We start from the raw sequence: 14,586 nt of genomic DNA, 5'->3' as shown, positions 1-14,586 counted from the left end.
GGTTTTGATGATGCACATTTATTTTCTAACCTACTTGAAAAATTACTGTGATAAGAAATAGAACAAGTAAGAACAAAAAAAAAAAAGATGAAATCAAGGTAAGATAAATCATCTAAAGAGGAACGAGCTTCAATGAGGTGATGGAATTGATCTAATCAAACATGGAGGCAAACATGGAACCAAAAGTTGACCTAACCATTCAACCAATTCGAAGCACCAATTTGTACAATCTGGTTAATTTCTGCTCCGGTCTGGTTTTGATCTGAGATGTGGAGATGCTTTCCTGGATTGGAGATTTTGAAAGAAAGTTCGTTGAAGAAGAGATGGGGGGAAAAAAGTTGATCAGAGAGAGATTTCTTCAAGACAGGAAAAGCCCTCACGGCCCCGTATTACGGTGGCCAGTCCTTCCGGAGTCTAATCTACTGGCTTTGACTTATCTGGAGATCTATCCTTTTTTTTTTATTTTTTATTTTTTTATTTTATTAACATTCTCGTCGATGACTGATTCACATTCAAACGTACAACCACCTACTGAAGCTCCACATCTACCTAATGTAGTGAGGTAGCATAATATTTATGAAAATGTCCTTAATGCTTAATATTAAATGATTCCTCCACTACATTTCAAATATAGTGATATTTGAAATCCGACCCAGCATAATCTATACCACTTAGTTATTAACCCGATAACAAAAAATCTTCTCAAATGCCATTCCTCAATGTAACACTTAATGCCATCAATATATCAAATTCAAAAGTACATTTTCCATTTCTTAAAGTTGTGTGATTTAACTGCACCCTTACTGACTCAAATTAATACTGTGTATCTTATACATCCAAAAACCATAACAATGGACAAATCTATGTTAAGATCTCTTATAGCCCTTAAGAACTACATTCAGTTATTAAATTATGTTATAACAAAGTTATTTTTAAAAGAATCATTCACCTAAATAATCATCAAAACTACACATATTTGCCTTTCGCCTAATCACAATTTTTAATTCCCATTTAAACATAGATTAGAAATTGTATAAATGTGTAATTAGTCATTTACATCGGTTCCTAGCATTGTCAATTTCCCATGAAAATCATATTACAGTTCATATATATCACTAACACAGCAGTCCTTTTACCGGTTATCTGTTTTTCCAACTTCTCTAGTCATTTTAAACGATCTATTTTGTACTTTTGAGGGTAATTTCTAGCTTAATGTCCTCTAATATTACACTTTCTCCCTGTCTATCATCATCAACAACATCACAACTTGTTCTAAATGCTCATGAATCGATCTTTGAAATCATCCACTAATTCATCTTCTCTTTGTACAGTTGCTCTAATTCTACCATAATCAGTTGTGCCTTCACGTTTGTCTCTTTCTTTTATTATTTCCCATGCTCAAAACAACAAAGGAAAATTTGCCTGTCACAAGCTCAACAACTTGTCACCAGTCACCTACGTCACTCAAACTCTAATTTGCTTTACCACCCAAAAACACAAATAATCACACAATTTTCACCTGTTTGTTTAATATGAAGTAAGTATCAAGTGACACTACACTTCCATTCACTTCAGTCTTTCACACAGTCACACACCGTTTACACTGCAGTTTTATTTGATGTTATTTTGTACAGACTGTATTTTGTTTAACACGGAACTTATGTACGTACACGACTCCGCCATCGTTTCTTTACACGGACGTTACTGGGCTCCGTTCCTTTTACTTGCCATTGACTAGTATTCACAAGGTTTTTCCTCCTACACAGTACTTTTGTGCAGGCTGCGACAGTACCTTCGCACAGATTTTACATCGATATTCACACTTTCCCCTGGAAAGTAAACTTTTCTCACCCAGATGTCTTCTCTCCATCGGAAAGCCGTAAACCTGTAGATCCCAGCTGGCAGGCAGACTTCCAGTCCTCAAAAAGGATCTTAGGCTCACTCTAGGGAGCCTGTGCCATGGCCATGGTCTTCCTGGAGTCCACCACACCCGCTGGAATCCTTAGGCATCTTGGCTTCCGGCTCTTCGAAGGACCAAATAAATGTCAGGTTTGTACACCATCTATGACATTTTAAAAATACAGAAATGAGGAGAAAGACACTAAAATGAGAAAACAAGGCCTTTTTACTTGTAGTACAAGGAGAGATAGGAGAGAGAGAGATATGTGCAGGTCACATGCCTCTGACCCACTCTGACACACACTCACATTTCTTGTCTTTTAATGGAGTTCGCTAACAAATGGTCACTAAAAGGAGGAAGGGAAATAGCAGCATGGTGACAACAAACAGAGCAGTCATAAAAACAGGAGACATCTTTTAACAATAGAACTTTTACAATCACTAGTCTTTGAAGGTTGTTTACTGCCTTGAAGGTTGTCTTCTTTCCCGCATTCCACTCGGAACAGATGTCTTGAGGTTAAGTACACTTGCAGCAGCTCCAACCAGATAGCGAAATGTTGAATAAATGCTTTACAATTAATTCTATGTAATAAAAGAGTAAATATGGGATAATATATACATAATAACCCTAACACCTGATTTTTGTGAAATCCTTTGAGACTCTGTGTGATTAAGGGCTATATAAATAAATTTGGCTTGACACGGCGTGGGGAGGAAACACAATTGATAGCTGGAAGGGAGGTGGAAGCAATTAGCTCATTACACTGCCCAGCCCCTGCACAAGGAAAACAGCCAACGCCTTACCTGCGGGAATCGCCACGCACCCACCTGGACACCAGGGAACGCTGCTGTAACCGAGGGGTACTGGAGTAAACGTAAAAATCATGAATGGGCCAAACATGCATACCTTCAATGGGATTTGACACCACTCGCAGGACGACGCCACGTCAGGGCACGTGTCCCTGTCTGCCAGCTCGGTCACGGGAGGAAGAGACAAAGACAGGGCGGTGCTGCGCTGACTTATTTATAGGCACTTGTCTAATTACTGGCACACTGCCCCCTTGTGGAAGGGAATGTAGCTCCATTCTGCCATACTATGATTTCAACTACACTGTATGGCTAAGAGAGGTTTGAAAGCTATCGCTACTGCTTGCTTATGATGTTATTCAAATGGTCCATCATATCATATTCATCAAATGCCTACAAAACATTTTTCACACAAATCACAGTATTTATTTAGGACAACAGTGTTAAAAAATTTATTATGGTAAAAATCAATTACAACTCATCCTTGCCAGTCTGAGAGCCTGCCATGGAAGGTGTTTTGGGATCCATTTTGACTGCATCCAACTGCTCCACTTCTGATTTGGGGGTCTGTTGTCCATCTATGTTAGCAGGTTGAATTCCATCTTTCTTGACCTCAGCTGCTTTTTCAGTATGTATGTTATATGTGTTAACTTGCTCTACATCTGTAGCTTCTCCTCGATTTACTATTGCCTTGTCAGTCTCTCTTGTTGGTTCTGTCACCAGGGGATGGTAGTCTGAGTTGACCATTGCCTCTTTTGAGTTAAAATCTGGCATCAAAGTGGTGGAGAACAAATCCAACATATGCTGAGCTTGTATTCTTTCCTGCAAATTTAAGGGAAATGTAAAATTAAGGGAAATATAAAATTAAAGAGACCTATATACTAGGGGTGGGACAAAAAACCGATTTGACCGAACCATCGGTCGTCAAGGGGAGCTAAACGGCCGTATCGGTAGCAGACTTGTCAACCGATACACAATCCGCCGGGAATCCTTAGATACATTGCTTGTAAAGCTGTGGACCGGATATCGCGTTGCTGTGAATCGGTTGCGAGTGAGGCTTTATGGTTTTCATAACAATAGCAAGAGTTCTGCACCATGCTCTACTTGTTTTGTTTACATTTCAGTAGCATCAGTATTCAAGCTACTTCCGTGTTTACAGAGAGCTAGCAAAGTAGCGCTCAGAGACGCTTCATTCCCCGGATGTTGTAAACATAATGCAAAGACGTTACGCACCTTTTTTGGGGGGGAGGGGGGCCGCTATCTATGGCGTTAGATTTGTGCCACAATTCCGTGCGTAACAAAATGTGTACAAAATGTGTTTCGTACATACCACAAATGTGTTTCGTACGTACAAAATGTGTTTCGTACGTACCAAAAATGTGTTTCGTACGTACAAAATGTGTTTCGTGCGTACAAAACAGTCCTCGCGCACGCTTGCTTCGTCTCTCCTCAACACGTACGAAACTTTGATTTACGCTTGCGATGCAAGGGTCGAGGCGTGATATTTGTGCCACAATTCTTAACCAATCAGGAGTCGGACAGGAAAGCAAATCCTGATTGGCTGTTTAATATCCAATCAGGCAGAACTTTGACAACGTGTCGTCACGCCGCGTTGCATCATGGGCGCTTCTTCGATTTTTTTATTTTTTTTTTAAACAAGCACTCGGTCCTTTCCTGTTTGAATTTTTGTCTGTATTTCTGCTGACTTTTATTTACTTAATAGAAGTTTTGTTATGTTACGGGATGAATCAGCTCCTAACTGCTTTCCTGCTTAGCGGAAGAAGGAGGGAAAACAAGTTTTAGCGCTCATGGTGATGTTGGATGACGGCATAAAATAGAAGAAAAAAAAAAGAGAAGAGGCTAACCTGCTACTTACGTTTTCATTATGGTAAGTTGCAAAATACTGTACTGTATTTAAGTCAGTAAATCCTATATATATCCCTTTTGTCCTCTTTTGATCGTGCTACTATCATTACAATCTTAAACAATGCATGCCATCATGAGTGGCGTTGTATAAGAAGTAGAAAAGAAAATGTTAGACCATCCATTTTTCTTTAGTAATTAGTGCCTGGTACCACTAAAGGTATATCGTGAATAACAGAAAACATTGAATACATAAGAGCACTGTGTTTGGCAGTCCAATGCCATAGTTATTGACGTAAGAATTGAATTCATTTTGGTTACATTTTGGCACAAGGCGTTAGATTTGTGCCACAATTCCGTGCGTAACAAAATGTGTTTCGTACGTACAAAATGTGTTTCGTACGTACCAAAAATGTGTTTCGTACGTACAAAATGTGTTTCGTGCGTACAAAACAGTCCTCGCGCACGCTTGCTACGTCTCTCCTCAACACGTACGAAACTTTGATTTGCGCTTGCGATGCAAGGGTCGAGGCGTAATATTTGTGCCACAATTCTTAACCAATCAGGAGTCGGACAGGAGAGCAAATCCTGATTGGCTGTTTAATATCCAATCAGGCAGAACTTTGACAACGTGTCGTCACGCCGCGGCGCTTCTTCGATTTTTTTGGGGGTTTTGTTTTGTTTACTAGCACTCGGTGCTTTCCTGTTTGTATTTTATCTGCATTTCTGCTGACTTTTATTTACTTAACAAAAGTTTTGTTATATTACGGGGTGAAGCAGCTCCCAACTGCTTTCCTGCTTAGCGGAAGACAAGTTTTAGCCCTCATGGTACCGTTGGATGACCGTTGGGGGGGACGCCAACTTCCGAATCGAAGACTACTTTCAACATTTTCATAACGGTAAGTAGCATAAAAATAGCATCTTTTAACTTGGCCACTATCACACACAGGCTTCCAAGACAATCAAAATTGTATGTAATAGTTACATACACGACATTGGCAATGGATGTGCATAGTTCTGATGAAGAAAAAAAAATCGCCACCCCCTTTCTTTATTTTCTTATGCATTTTTAGTGCCTAGTGCCACCAAATGTATATCGTGTAACTAACAGACAGAAAAACACATGGAATGTCCAAAAGCACTGTTAACACAATGCCATAGTTACTGATTTTTAAGTACGTTAGTGATATTGATTAGAAAATCGTGGAAAATTACGAGATATCAGCTCTTGAATTCAATTCACGAGTTAATTTTGTTGTCATTACCTGTATACTTGTGCACATAAATGCCATCTCAAACAAATCACTAAAGCAGCCTTTTACCACCTAAAAGACTTCGACCGAAGGGTTGCATGCTCCATACCAGAAGAACCTGACTCATGCTTTTATTTCCAGTAGACTTGATTATTGCAAAGGTCTTCTGACTGTTCTCCCTCAAAAGAGCATCATATTATAGCTGCAGAGGTTATGAAGTGGTTGCCCTTAGTTGTACTAGACATTTAACATGAACAAGAAACTGTAGAAACATGGATGGTCACATTGTTTTCCCATAACTACATGAAGATGGATGGATATGATTGTTTCACGTTTTACAATTAATAACCTTGAGCTTTTGTTTGTTTCCAATTTACCAGGTAAACCAATCCAGATTGCGCATCGTTTCTATATCCGGGTCACAGTCATCAATAAGATGTCTAAGGATAGAGAGTACAGCTGAGATGGATGGGACGGCGATGGATGGCTCCACAATAGCAGTCTACCATGCCTACTGTGTGTAAAACTTGAAATAAAAACTGCAAAGATGCACTGTAACTGAGGACGATTCATTTGATTTAAAAACAAAATGTACAGTTTGCTGTTTGTTGATCGATAATGCATCATTAAGTGTCAATTACAAATACAATGTGTAATATATTTTCATCTGTGGAACCTCTTGGGTCTTGCATTCTCAATACATCATCGTGAGTACAGTACTCTGAGGTCTTCTTGGTCAATGATGGGCAAATGTGCAGTGTGTGCACTTCCGCACTTTAATCTTGAAACCATAAATGTGTCATGTACTGCATTGGCACTGTACCTGCAATAGTATTTTGGTTATTGTTTACAGGTTGTTCCGAATACAGTGTGTGTGACACTTTTTATTTTTCTAATTGTCAATGATACTGTTTGCAAGACACATTTAAATAAGTTCAGTAAAAGTGTCGACAACTTACAGGAGAAAAAATATTTATAAAATGTTTGATTTGGTATGCTGCAAAACAGGCCATTACAACTATTCGAACTTCAAATTATGATAGTCCAATGTTAATGTTGTCATTCTTCAGGAGCTCTTGATTTCTCTGCTGTCAAGCTCAAGCTTCACGTTCTGACTCTTCCTACAGACATTTTAATGACTAAGTCAAATTGGTCTCATCAGCTGGCTCAAAAACGTCAGGAATTAGGGCTGCACAAAATTGGAAAATCATGCAATACGCGATTTTGCTGAATATAGCAATAGATATTGCAATATTTAATATGGATCTAAAGAAATGACTGATGATGATTTTATTATCTAATGAACAAATTATATTTCTCATGCAGTAAAATGTATTCAGAGTTATTTAATTGTAATGACTTCAATAATGTTCAACTAGTGGATGGTGGTGCACATTTTAGCAAGTGGCTGACTGGTCAAATTCAGATAAAAGCAAAAAATTCCATATGAAACTTATTGCATGTCTGTTATATGCATATTGCATGGGCCAATATCCTACAATATGTTAATATTAATAAGCAGCTTATATAGATGTATACATAAGACTGAGTCTATATTGCTCGTATGCAGAAATTAGTTCTGGTCTCCTGGAATGTGTGTGGCGCTCGCTCCCAGGCAAAAAGAATAAAAATTTTAGACCATCTCTCAAAATTTAAGGCAGATATTTGTCTCCTACAAGAAACCCACTTACAAAAATCAGAAGAAAAATTATTTATAGATAAAAATTTTAATCAAGTTTACTCTGCCTCCTATAATAATAGACAAAGAGGTGTCTCTATACTTATACATAAGAATTTTTTCTTTACTCTAAATAATATAGTAACAGATTTAGAGGGCCGATATATTATTATCCAGGTAACTATATTTAATAAAGTATATACAATTGGTAATTTATATGCCCCAAATAATGATGACCCGGATTTTTTCCATGAATTTTTCTCTCGGTTACTCGATTTAGCAACAAATTCTACTATTATTATTGGAGGTGATTTTAACACGGTCTTAAACCCGTTAATAGATCGTTCTAATAATACGATATATACAAGGCGATTACGATCCGCTAAAGTAATAGATGAATATATGGAGGATTTTGGCCTCAGCGATGGCTGGAGACTTCAAAACCCAACTAAGAAGGAATTTACTTTCTTCTCTGCGGTGCACCGATCATTCTCAAGAATTGATTTTTTCCTTACAAATAATTCTATTGTTGATAAAACTGCTATAAAAATACATTCTATAATTATAAGTGATCATGCACCAGTCTTTCTCACTCTACAAATTGACTCTACCTTTAAACTTCCCCTGATATGGCGTTTTAACATCTCATTACTGAAAGACGTAGAGTTTGATAAAATTATTAGAAGGGAGTGGGCAGATTTTTTGGAAATAAATGACTCTCCAAATATATCTCCATCTCTTCTCTGGGAAGCAGGAAAAGCGGTAATTAGAGGGAAAATTATATCATATTCAACTTATAAAAAGAAACAGGATCAAAAATTAGAAAAATACCTGGAAGATAAAATTAAACAACTAACGGATGAATATGCATTAAACCCAAATAATCAAATATGGATAGAACTACAGAATATAAAAATACAGTTAGATAACATGTTATCTAAAAAGACAGAGTTTATAATACAACAGTTGAGATATAATAATTTTGAACATAATAATAAATCAGGTAAATTCCTGGCAAATCAACTTCAACGGAATCGGGAAAAATCTCTTATAACGGCTATTAAAGATATAAATGGTGAATGCACACAATCACCAAAAGAAATTAACCATATTTTTTATAACTATTATCGAAATCTATACTCAGAAATTAATAGACCTAACCCTGAACATATTGAGGTATTCCTAAATAGCTTAAATATACCTCAGTTATCTATTGAACATAAAGATATTCTAGATGCCCCGCTTACTATAGATGAGTTGTATCGTGCTTTAGACAGTATGCCTAATGGCAGAGCACCTGGTCCAGACGGCTATCCGGCTATATTTTTTAAACATTTCTGGTTAATGTTTGCTCCATTATTTCTAAGAGTAGTAACTGAAATTAAAAGTAAGGGTGATATACGTCAAGATATGAATATAGCAGCAATTAAACTTTAATTAAAGCCAGAAAAAGACCCCACCCTCCCGTCAAGTTACCGACCGATATCACTAATTAATACCGATATTAAAATTATCGCTAAGGCCTTGGCATCTCGACTAGAGACAGTAATCTCGACAATTATTCATAGCGATCAAACAGGTTTTATTAAAGGTCGTCATTCTACTAATAATATTAGGAGGCTCTTTAACTTGATTAGTATGTCACAGCGGTATGATAAAAAGGCAGTTGTTATTTCGCTGGATGCAGAAAAAGCCTTCGATAAAGTTAACTGGTCCTTCCTCTTTGCTGTCTTAAATAAATTCGGCTTCGGGGAGTCATTCATTCAATGGGTCTCAATATTATATGATTCTCCTAAAGCTACAGTTACTACCAATGGGATTACATCACAGAGTTTTACTCTACAAAGGGGAACAAGACAAGGGTGCCCAATGTCTCCTTTATTATTTGCTATATTTATTGAGCCGCTTGCATTAGCTATATGTCAGGATAGACGGATCCAAGGAATCCACTCCGGGACAATAGAACATAAAATTAATCTATATGCCGATGATATACTACTCTATTTAGAAGAACCTGCTATCTCGCTAGGGGAAGCATTTAACTTAATAACTAAATTCTCTCACTTATCAGATTACGCTATTAACTGGACAAAATCAACATTATTACCTATCACAGAAAATTCATGGAATCCTACAAGTCAGGATCCACACTACTCCTTTACTACAGGTAATTTAAAATACTTAGGTGTTAAAATTTCACCAAAGTTAACTGAATTAACTTCTTTAAAATTTTTACCGTTATTGGACAGTATCCGTAGTGATCTGGAGCGCTGGAATAATCTTCCGATCTCTTTAATAGGACGGATAGCTACTATAAAAATGAAAGTTTTACCAAAGATTAATTATTTATTTTCAATGATTCCATTTAAACCTACGTCTAACTGGTTCCAATCGCTGGACTCTGCTATCATAAAATTCTATTGGAATAAAAAAAAAGCTAAAATTAGTCTATCTACTCTTCAGGAAAGTAAATCTAAAGGAGGTTTAGAGGCACCAAACTTTATGTACTATTATATAGCTAATCAACTACAATATCTTGTGCTATGGTCATAACCCAACAGAGATACTAACTGTTGGTTGGAATTGGAGCAGAAGGATTGTAATAATCTTAGACTGTTAGATTTACTCTTTATTACAAAATCAATAAAACGACATAATTGTTTTAAAAACCCAATGATAGCCGCCACCCTGACTGCCTGGTGGAAGGCATTAGAAATTACAAACTCCCAATTGGCGCCCTGTGGGCTCTCTCCCATTTGGCATAACCCCGACTTTCAACTTAATAACCAGTCGTTCCATTTAAGCTTATGGGAGCAGAAAGGAATTACACACCTTCATCATCTTTTCTCAGATAATAAGTTTATATCGTATACAAACTTGGTCCAGAAATATGAAATAAAAAATGGAAATTTCTTACATTATCTGCAAGTTAAAAATATGGTTAAGAAACAAATCCCAACACTTCAGGATACGCTCCAACTGCCTGTCTTAGCTAAAGATATTATAAAGCTTTCTCCAACAACAATAAAGAAAATATCAAAAATATATAAGTTATTTTTATACACAAATAAAACGTATTTACCGACTTTAAAATGGGAAAAAGACTTGTCTATAGTTCCGGAACCAGACTTTTGGACCCAAATCTGTGAAAATGTATTTAAAATGACCAAACAGACAAATTTGCAACTTATCCAATATAAGATACTTCATAGAACATATGTTACACAATATATGATGAAAAAAATGGGACTCTCTGACTCCGACATTTGTCTCCAGTGCTCACAAAACACTGCCGATACTTATCTTCATGCTTTATGGTCATGTACTCCAGTGCTGCATTTCTGGACTAAAATCTTGGAAAAGCTCGCTGATATATTAAACTGTAGGCTTCCTTTATCTCCAAGATTGTGTTTACTAGGTGACTTAACAATAACTGAGCTACCATGTAAACAATCCCAATCTATATTTATAGCCCTTACTATTGCTAAAAAAATAATCCTTGTCAATTGGAAAAATAAACAATCTCTCAATATCGACCACTGGTTAAACTTACTAATAAATTATATCTCAATGGAAAAAATCTCTGCCTTAAATAAAAATCAAGTATCAAGATTTAAACAAATATGGTCTATGTACATAGAATATTTTAATCTTAATTTGGCAACTTAATCCTGCCAAGATTCTGCCTGTTAACGAGAGCCACCACATCGTTACAACTTCTGTTTTCGCTGCTTCTGTATTTGGTATTTTGTATCTGATTGGTTTTATTTTTATATAGTCAGGAACCTAGTTGCTGCTAGTGGGCTCGAGCACACCACACTATACGACACTATACTCACTAACTCCTTAAGAGTTATTTCTAGTGGGCACTAAGCATCAACACTTGGTGTTACAAAAAAAAAAAAAAAAAAAAAAAAAAAAAACAAGGTTAGCGCTCAGATTTTTAATTGTCTATCTGTTGTTATGGAAAAATGACAAGATCAACCATGTTTCTCACATTAGTAAAACAATTATTTTGGGCAAACATGTTTATTTCAACAGCTGCTAGTCATGGTGTATGGTTGTCTTGTAACCAAAATGAATTCAATTCTTACGTCAATAACTATGGCATTGGACTGCCAAACACAGTGCTCTTATGTATTCAATGTTTTCTGTTATTCACGATATACCTTTAGTGGTACCAGGCACTAATTACTAAAGAAAAATGGATGGTCTAACATTTTCTTTTCTACTTCTTATACAACGCCACTCATGATGGCATGCATTGTTTAAAGGAAGGCACCTTTAATTTTACATGTATGGCTTGATTGGCAGTAAATAGTTAGTTTAGCTACGAAACATGCATAAGAGCTGAAGAATACACCCCAATATTGATTTATTTAACTTTTTTCAACATAGAAGTACTTCCGTGTTGGAACGCCCTCAAGTGGTGACGTAACAAGTGTGTATACTCGCTTGGCGAACAGTAGTTCACGCAGACAGAACGACGAGGAAGACACAAACGTCACTTATGCCTTACTGTATTGCAAAATTTTGCAAGGTGTCGTCAAGGAAAAACCCGCGAGGAGCACACTGGTATGTTATCCCAAAAAAAAAAAAGACTATTTGCGTAGAAAATGGCTTGCTAAGTGCTGTCGACCTCCCGGCAAGGACAAGCAGGCGCGGACGTTATGTTTTATTAGCTCGTAAGTTGTTTATACTTCACAAATTGACCATGTTCATAATCTTATTTTAACAAAAAATTTATTGAATGTGTATTAGTGTCATTATCATCGGCATGTGCGACGTACTACATTTGTGTTCTGTCCCGCTGTTCTTCCTGTGGTGCATTCCAGTTTCATTTGCATTTCTATTAATTTCGTTCGGATCCCAACCATTGATAACCAGCCTTGGTAACGGCGTCTCGCATTTCCTTACTTCATTTTGTCTATAAATAAACACGGTTAATACACAACCTTCTTGCAAGCTTTCGTTTACATCAGCGGGACGCTACGCAAAAAAAGAAAAAAAAAAACAGCTAGGGGAGGTTGGGCGCTGTAACGACGATACATATAATTTTACTATTTTTTTCTTTTTCCTGAAATAGTTTGTCAGTTCCACACGTTTTGCATTGCTCGTGCTGTGTGTCACTTTACCTGTTGGATATTGGCTCCTCCAAGACTTTTCTTCTTCACATCTTTCATCACAACCAAAGCTATCCTGAGAATGTCTATTTAGTATTGCCATGTTGAATGTCTGATGTTCCAGGATGCAGTTGAGATTGTCCGCAAGGAACCGATCCTCGATTTCTTTTATTTCCAGACAGCACACATTCATTAGCGGATTGTCCATTCCTGCAGCTCCCGCACGAGCACCATTCACCCACCGCCTGATTCACTCGTTCATTAAAGTTTATTTTGTGCCCGAAAAGACCATCTGGCGCCACAACTTTCACATCCAAGGCAGACTTTCCTTCGGTAGGGTTATTTTGTCGTGTTGGCTCGAAGCGATAAGGTTTAATCCTTCCGGGTTTGACGCTAGATGCACGGCTGCGTTGCATAGCGCTTCCATCGTGTAGCGTTTACACACTAGTGACGTAAACATCCGGGTTATTTAGTCACGTGTAACAAACATGCCGGCGTTCGATTCATTTTAACATCGGTTTAAAAGTTATTAAATGTACATAAAAAAATAATCACGTCACCAAATTAATTATTGAAAAAGTAGCAACTTTTTGCTGCTAAAAATGGATCAATAAGTAAAGTGTCCCGTTAAGATTGTAATGATAGTAGCACGATCAAAAGAGGACAAAACTATAGGATTTACTGACTTAAATACAGTACAGTATTTTGTAACTTACCATAATGAAAATGTAAGTAGCAGGTTAGCCTCTTCTCTTTTTTTTTTCTTCTATTTTATGCCGTCATCCAACATCACCATGAGCGCTAAAACTTGTTTTCCCTCCTTCTTCCGCTAAGCAGGAAAGCAGTTAGGAGCTGATTCATCCCGTAACATAACAAAACTTCTATTAAGTAAATAAAAGTCAGCAGAAATACAGACAAAAATTCAAACAGGAAAGGACCGAGTGCTTGTTTAAAAAAAAAAAAAAAAAATCGAAGAAGCGCCCATGATGCAACGCGGCGTGACGACACGTTGTCAAAGTTCTGCCTGATTGGATATTAAACAGCCAATCAGGATTTGCTTTCCTGTCCGACTCCTGATTGGTTAAGAATTGTGGCACAAATATCACGCCTCGACCCTTGCATCGCAAGCGTAAATCAAAGTTTCGTACGTGTTGAGGAGAGACGAAGCAAGCGTGCGCGAGGACTGTTTTGTACGCACGAAACACATTTTGTACGTACGAAACACATTTTTGGTACGTACGAAATACATTTTGTACGTACGAAACACATTTGTGGTACGTACGAAACACATTTTGTACGTACGAAACACATTTTGTACGTACGAAACACATTTTGTTACGCACGGAATTGTGGCACAAATCTAACGCCATAGGGCCGGCGTTGGTACTGCGCGCGAGCCAAAAAGAATAACTCCCGTGACGATCCAATGCATGGATTCAAACGACACAGGTATGTCCCACAGCCAACACACCAGCTAAGCTAAAAGTACACCGCAAGTATCTCATTTCTCAGTTTGTGGCTCCCTGTCAATGTACAAAACTAGCATGAGCAGCAGGGAACTGAGACGTGCCCGCAATTACGTCATCAAACTCAAAATGAACGACAGCCCAGAAAACAAAACAAACAGTAGTGATTCCGTGGTCATCATCGTGTCTCAGATTAAAAAAACAAAAAAGATATCATACATTAACCAAAAATGAATGTGATGGCAAAGAAAAACAAAAATTGTTAAAAACAAAAATTGTTGATAAAAAGGTTAGGGCACTTTTGGAAATATTTTTGGATATATTAAGTTGTTAAAATGTGTGATAGATTTATTGTTCCATAAGGTGGCTTCATATTTCTTTTGGCTGGACGGTAGGTTTATTTCATGTTTCTGAAATACTTCACAATGTGCACATATTCTGTTTAATTGTGTTGGTGTCTGTCTAAAGGTTAAATATTTATATTTCAAATTGAATTA

General features: G+C 37.2%; 1 protein-coding gene and 1 long non-coding RNA gene across 4 annotated transcripts in view; one reads left to right on the top strand and one right to left on the bottom strand.

Moving 5' to 3' along the window:
* Positions 1-2,107: 2,107 nt before the first annotated feature.
* Positions 2,108-14,586, bottom strand: part of LOC144023250 (prolyl 3-hydroxylase 1-like) — a 137,067-nt gene continuing 124,588 nt past the window's right edge. For 2 of the 3 annotated variants that reach the window (XM_077528459.1, XM_077528460.1), the window contains one exon: positions 2,108-3,528. In XM_077528459.1, the coding sequence (XP_077384585.1) occupies positions 3,178-3,528 (351 nt within the window). In that variant the 3' untranslated portion in view covers positions 2,108-3,177. The remainder of the gene's footprint in view (positions 3,529-14,586) is intronic. The other variant, XR_013284511.1, reaches the window with a different exon arrangement.
* LOC144023886 (uncharacterized) lies at positions 5,246-6,541 on the top strand. The gene is made up of 2 exons (XR_013284633.1): positions 5,246-5,468; positions 6,203-6,541. It is a non-coding gene; the product is annotated as an uncharacterized LOC144023886 (long non-coding RNA).

Source organism: Festucalex cinctus, chromosome 8 (genome assembly GCF_051991245.1).
Source record: "Festucalex cinctus isolate MCC-2025b chromosome 8, RoL_Fcin_1.0, whole genome shotgun sequence".
NCBI classification, from domain to species: domain Eukaryota; kingdom Metazoa; phylum Chordata; class Actinopteri; order Syngnathiformes; family Syngnathidae; genus Festucalex; species Festucalex cinctus.
This window is presented reverse-complemented; position numbering and strand designations above follow the sequence as displayed.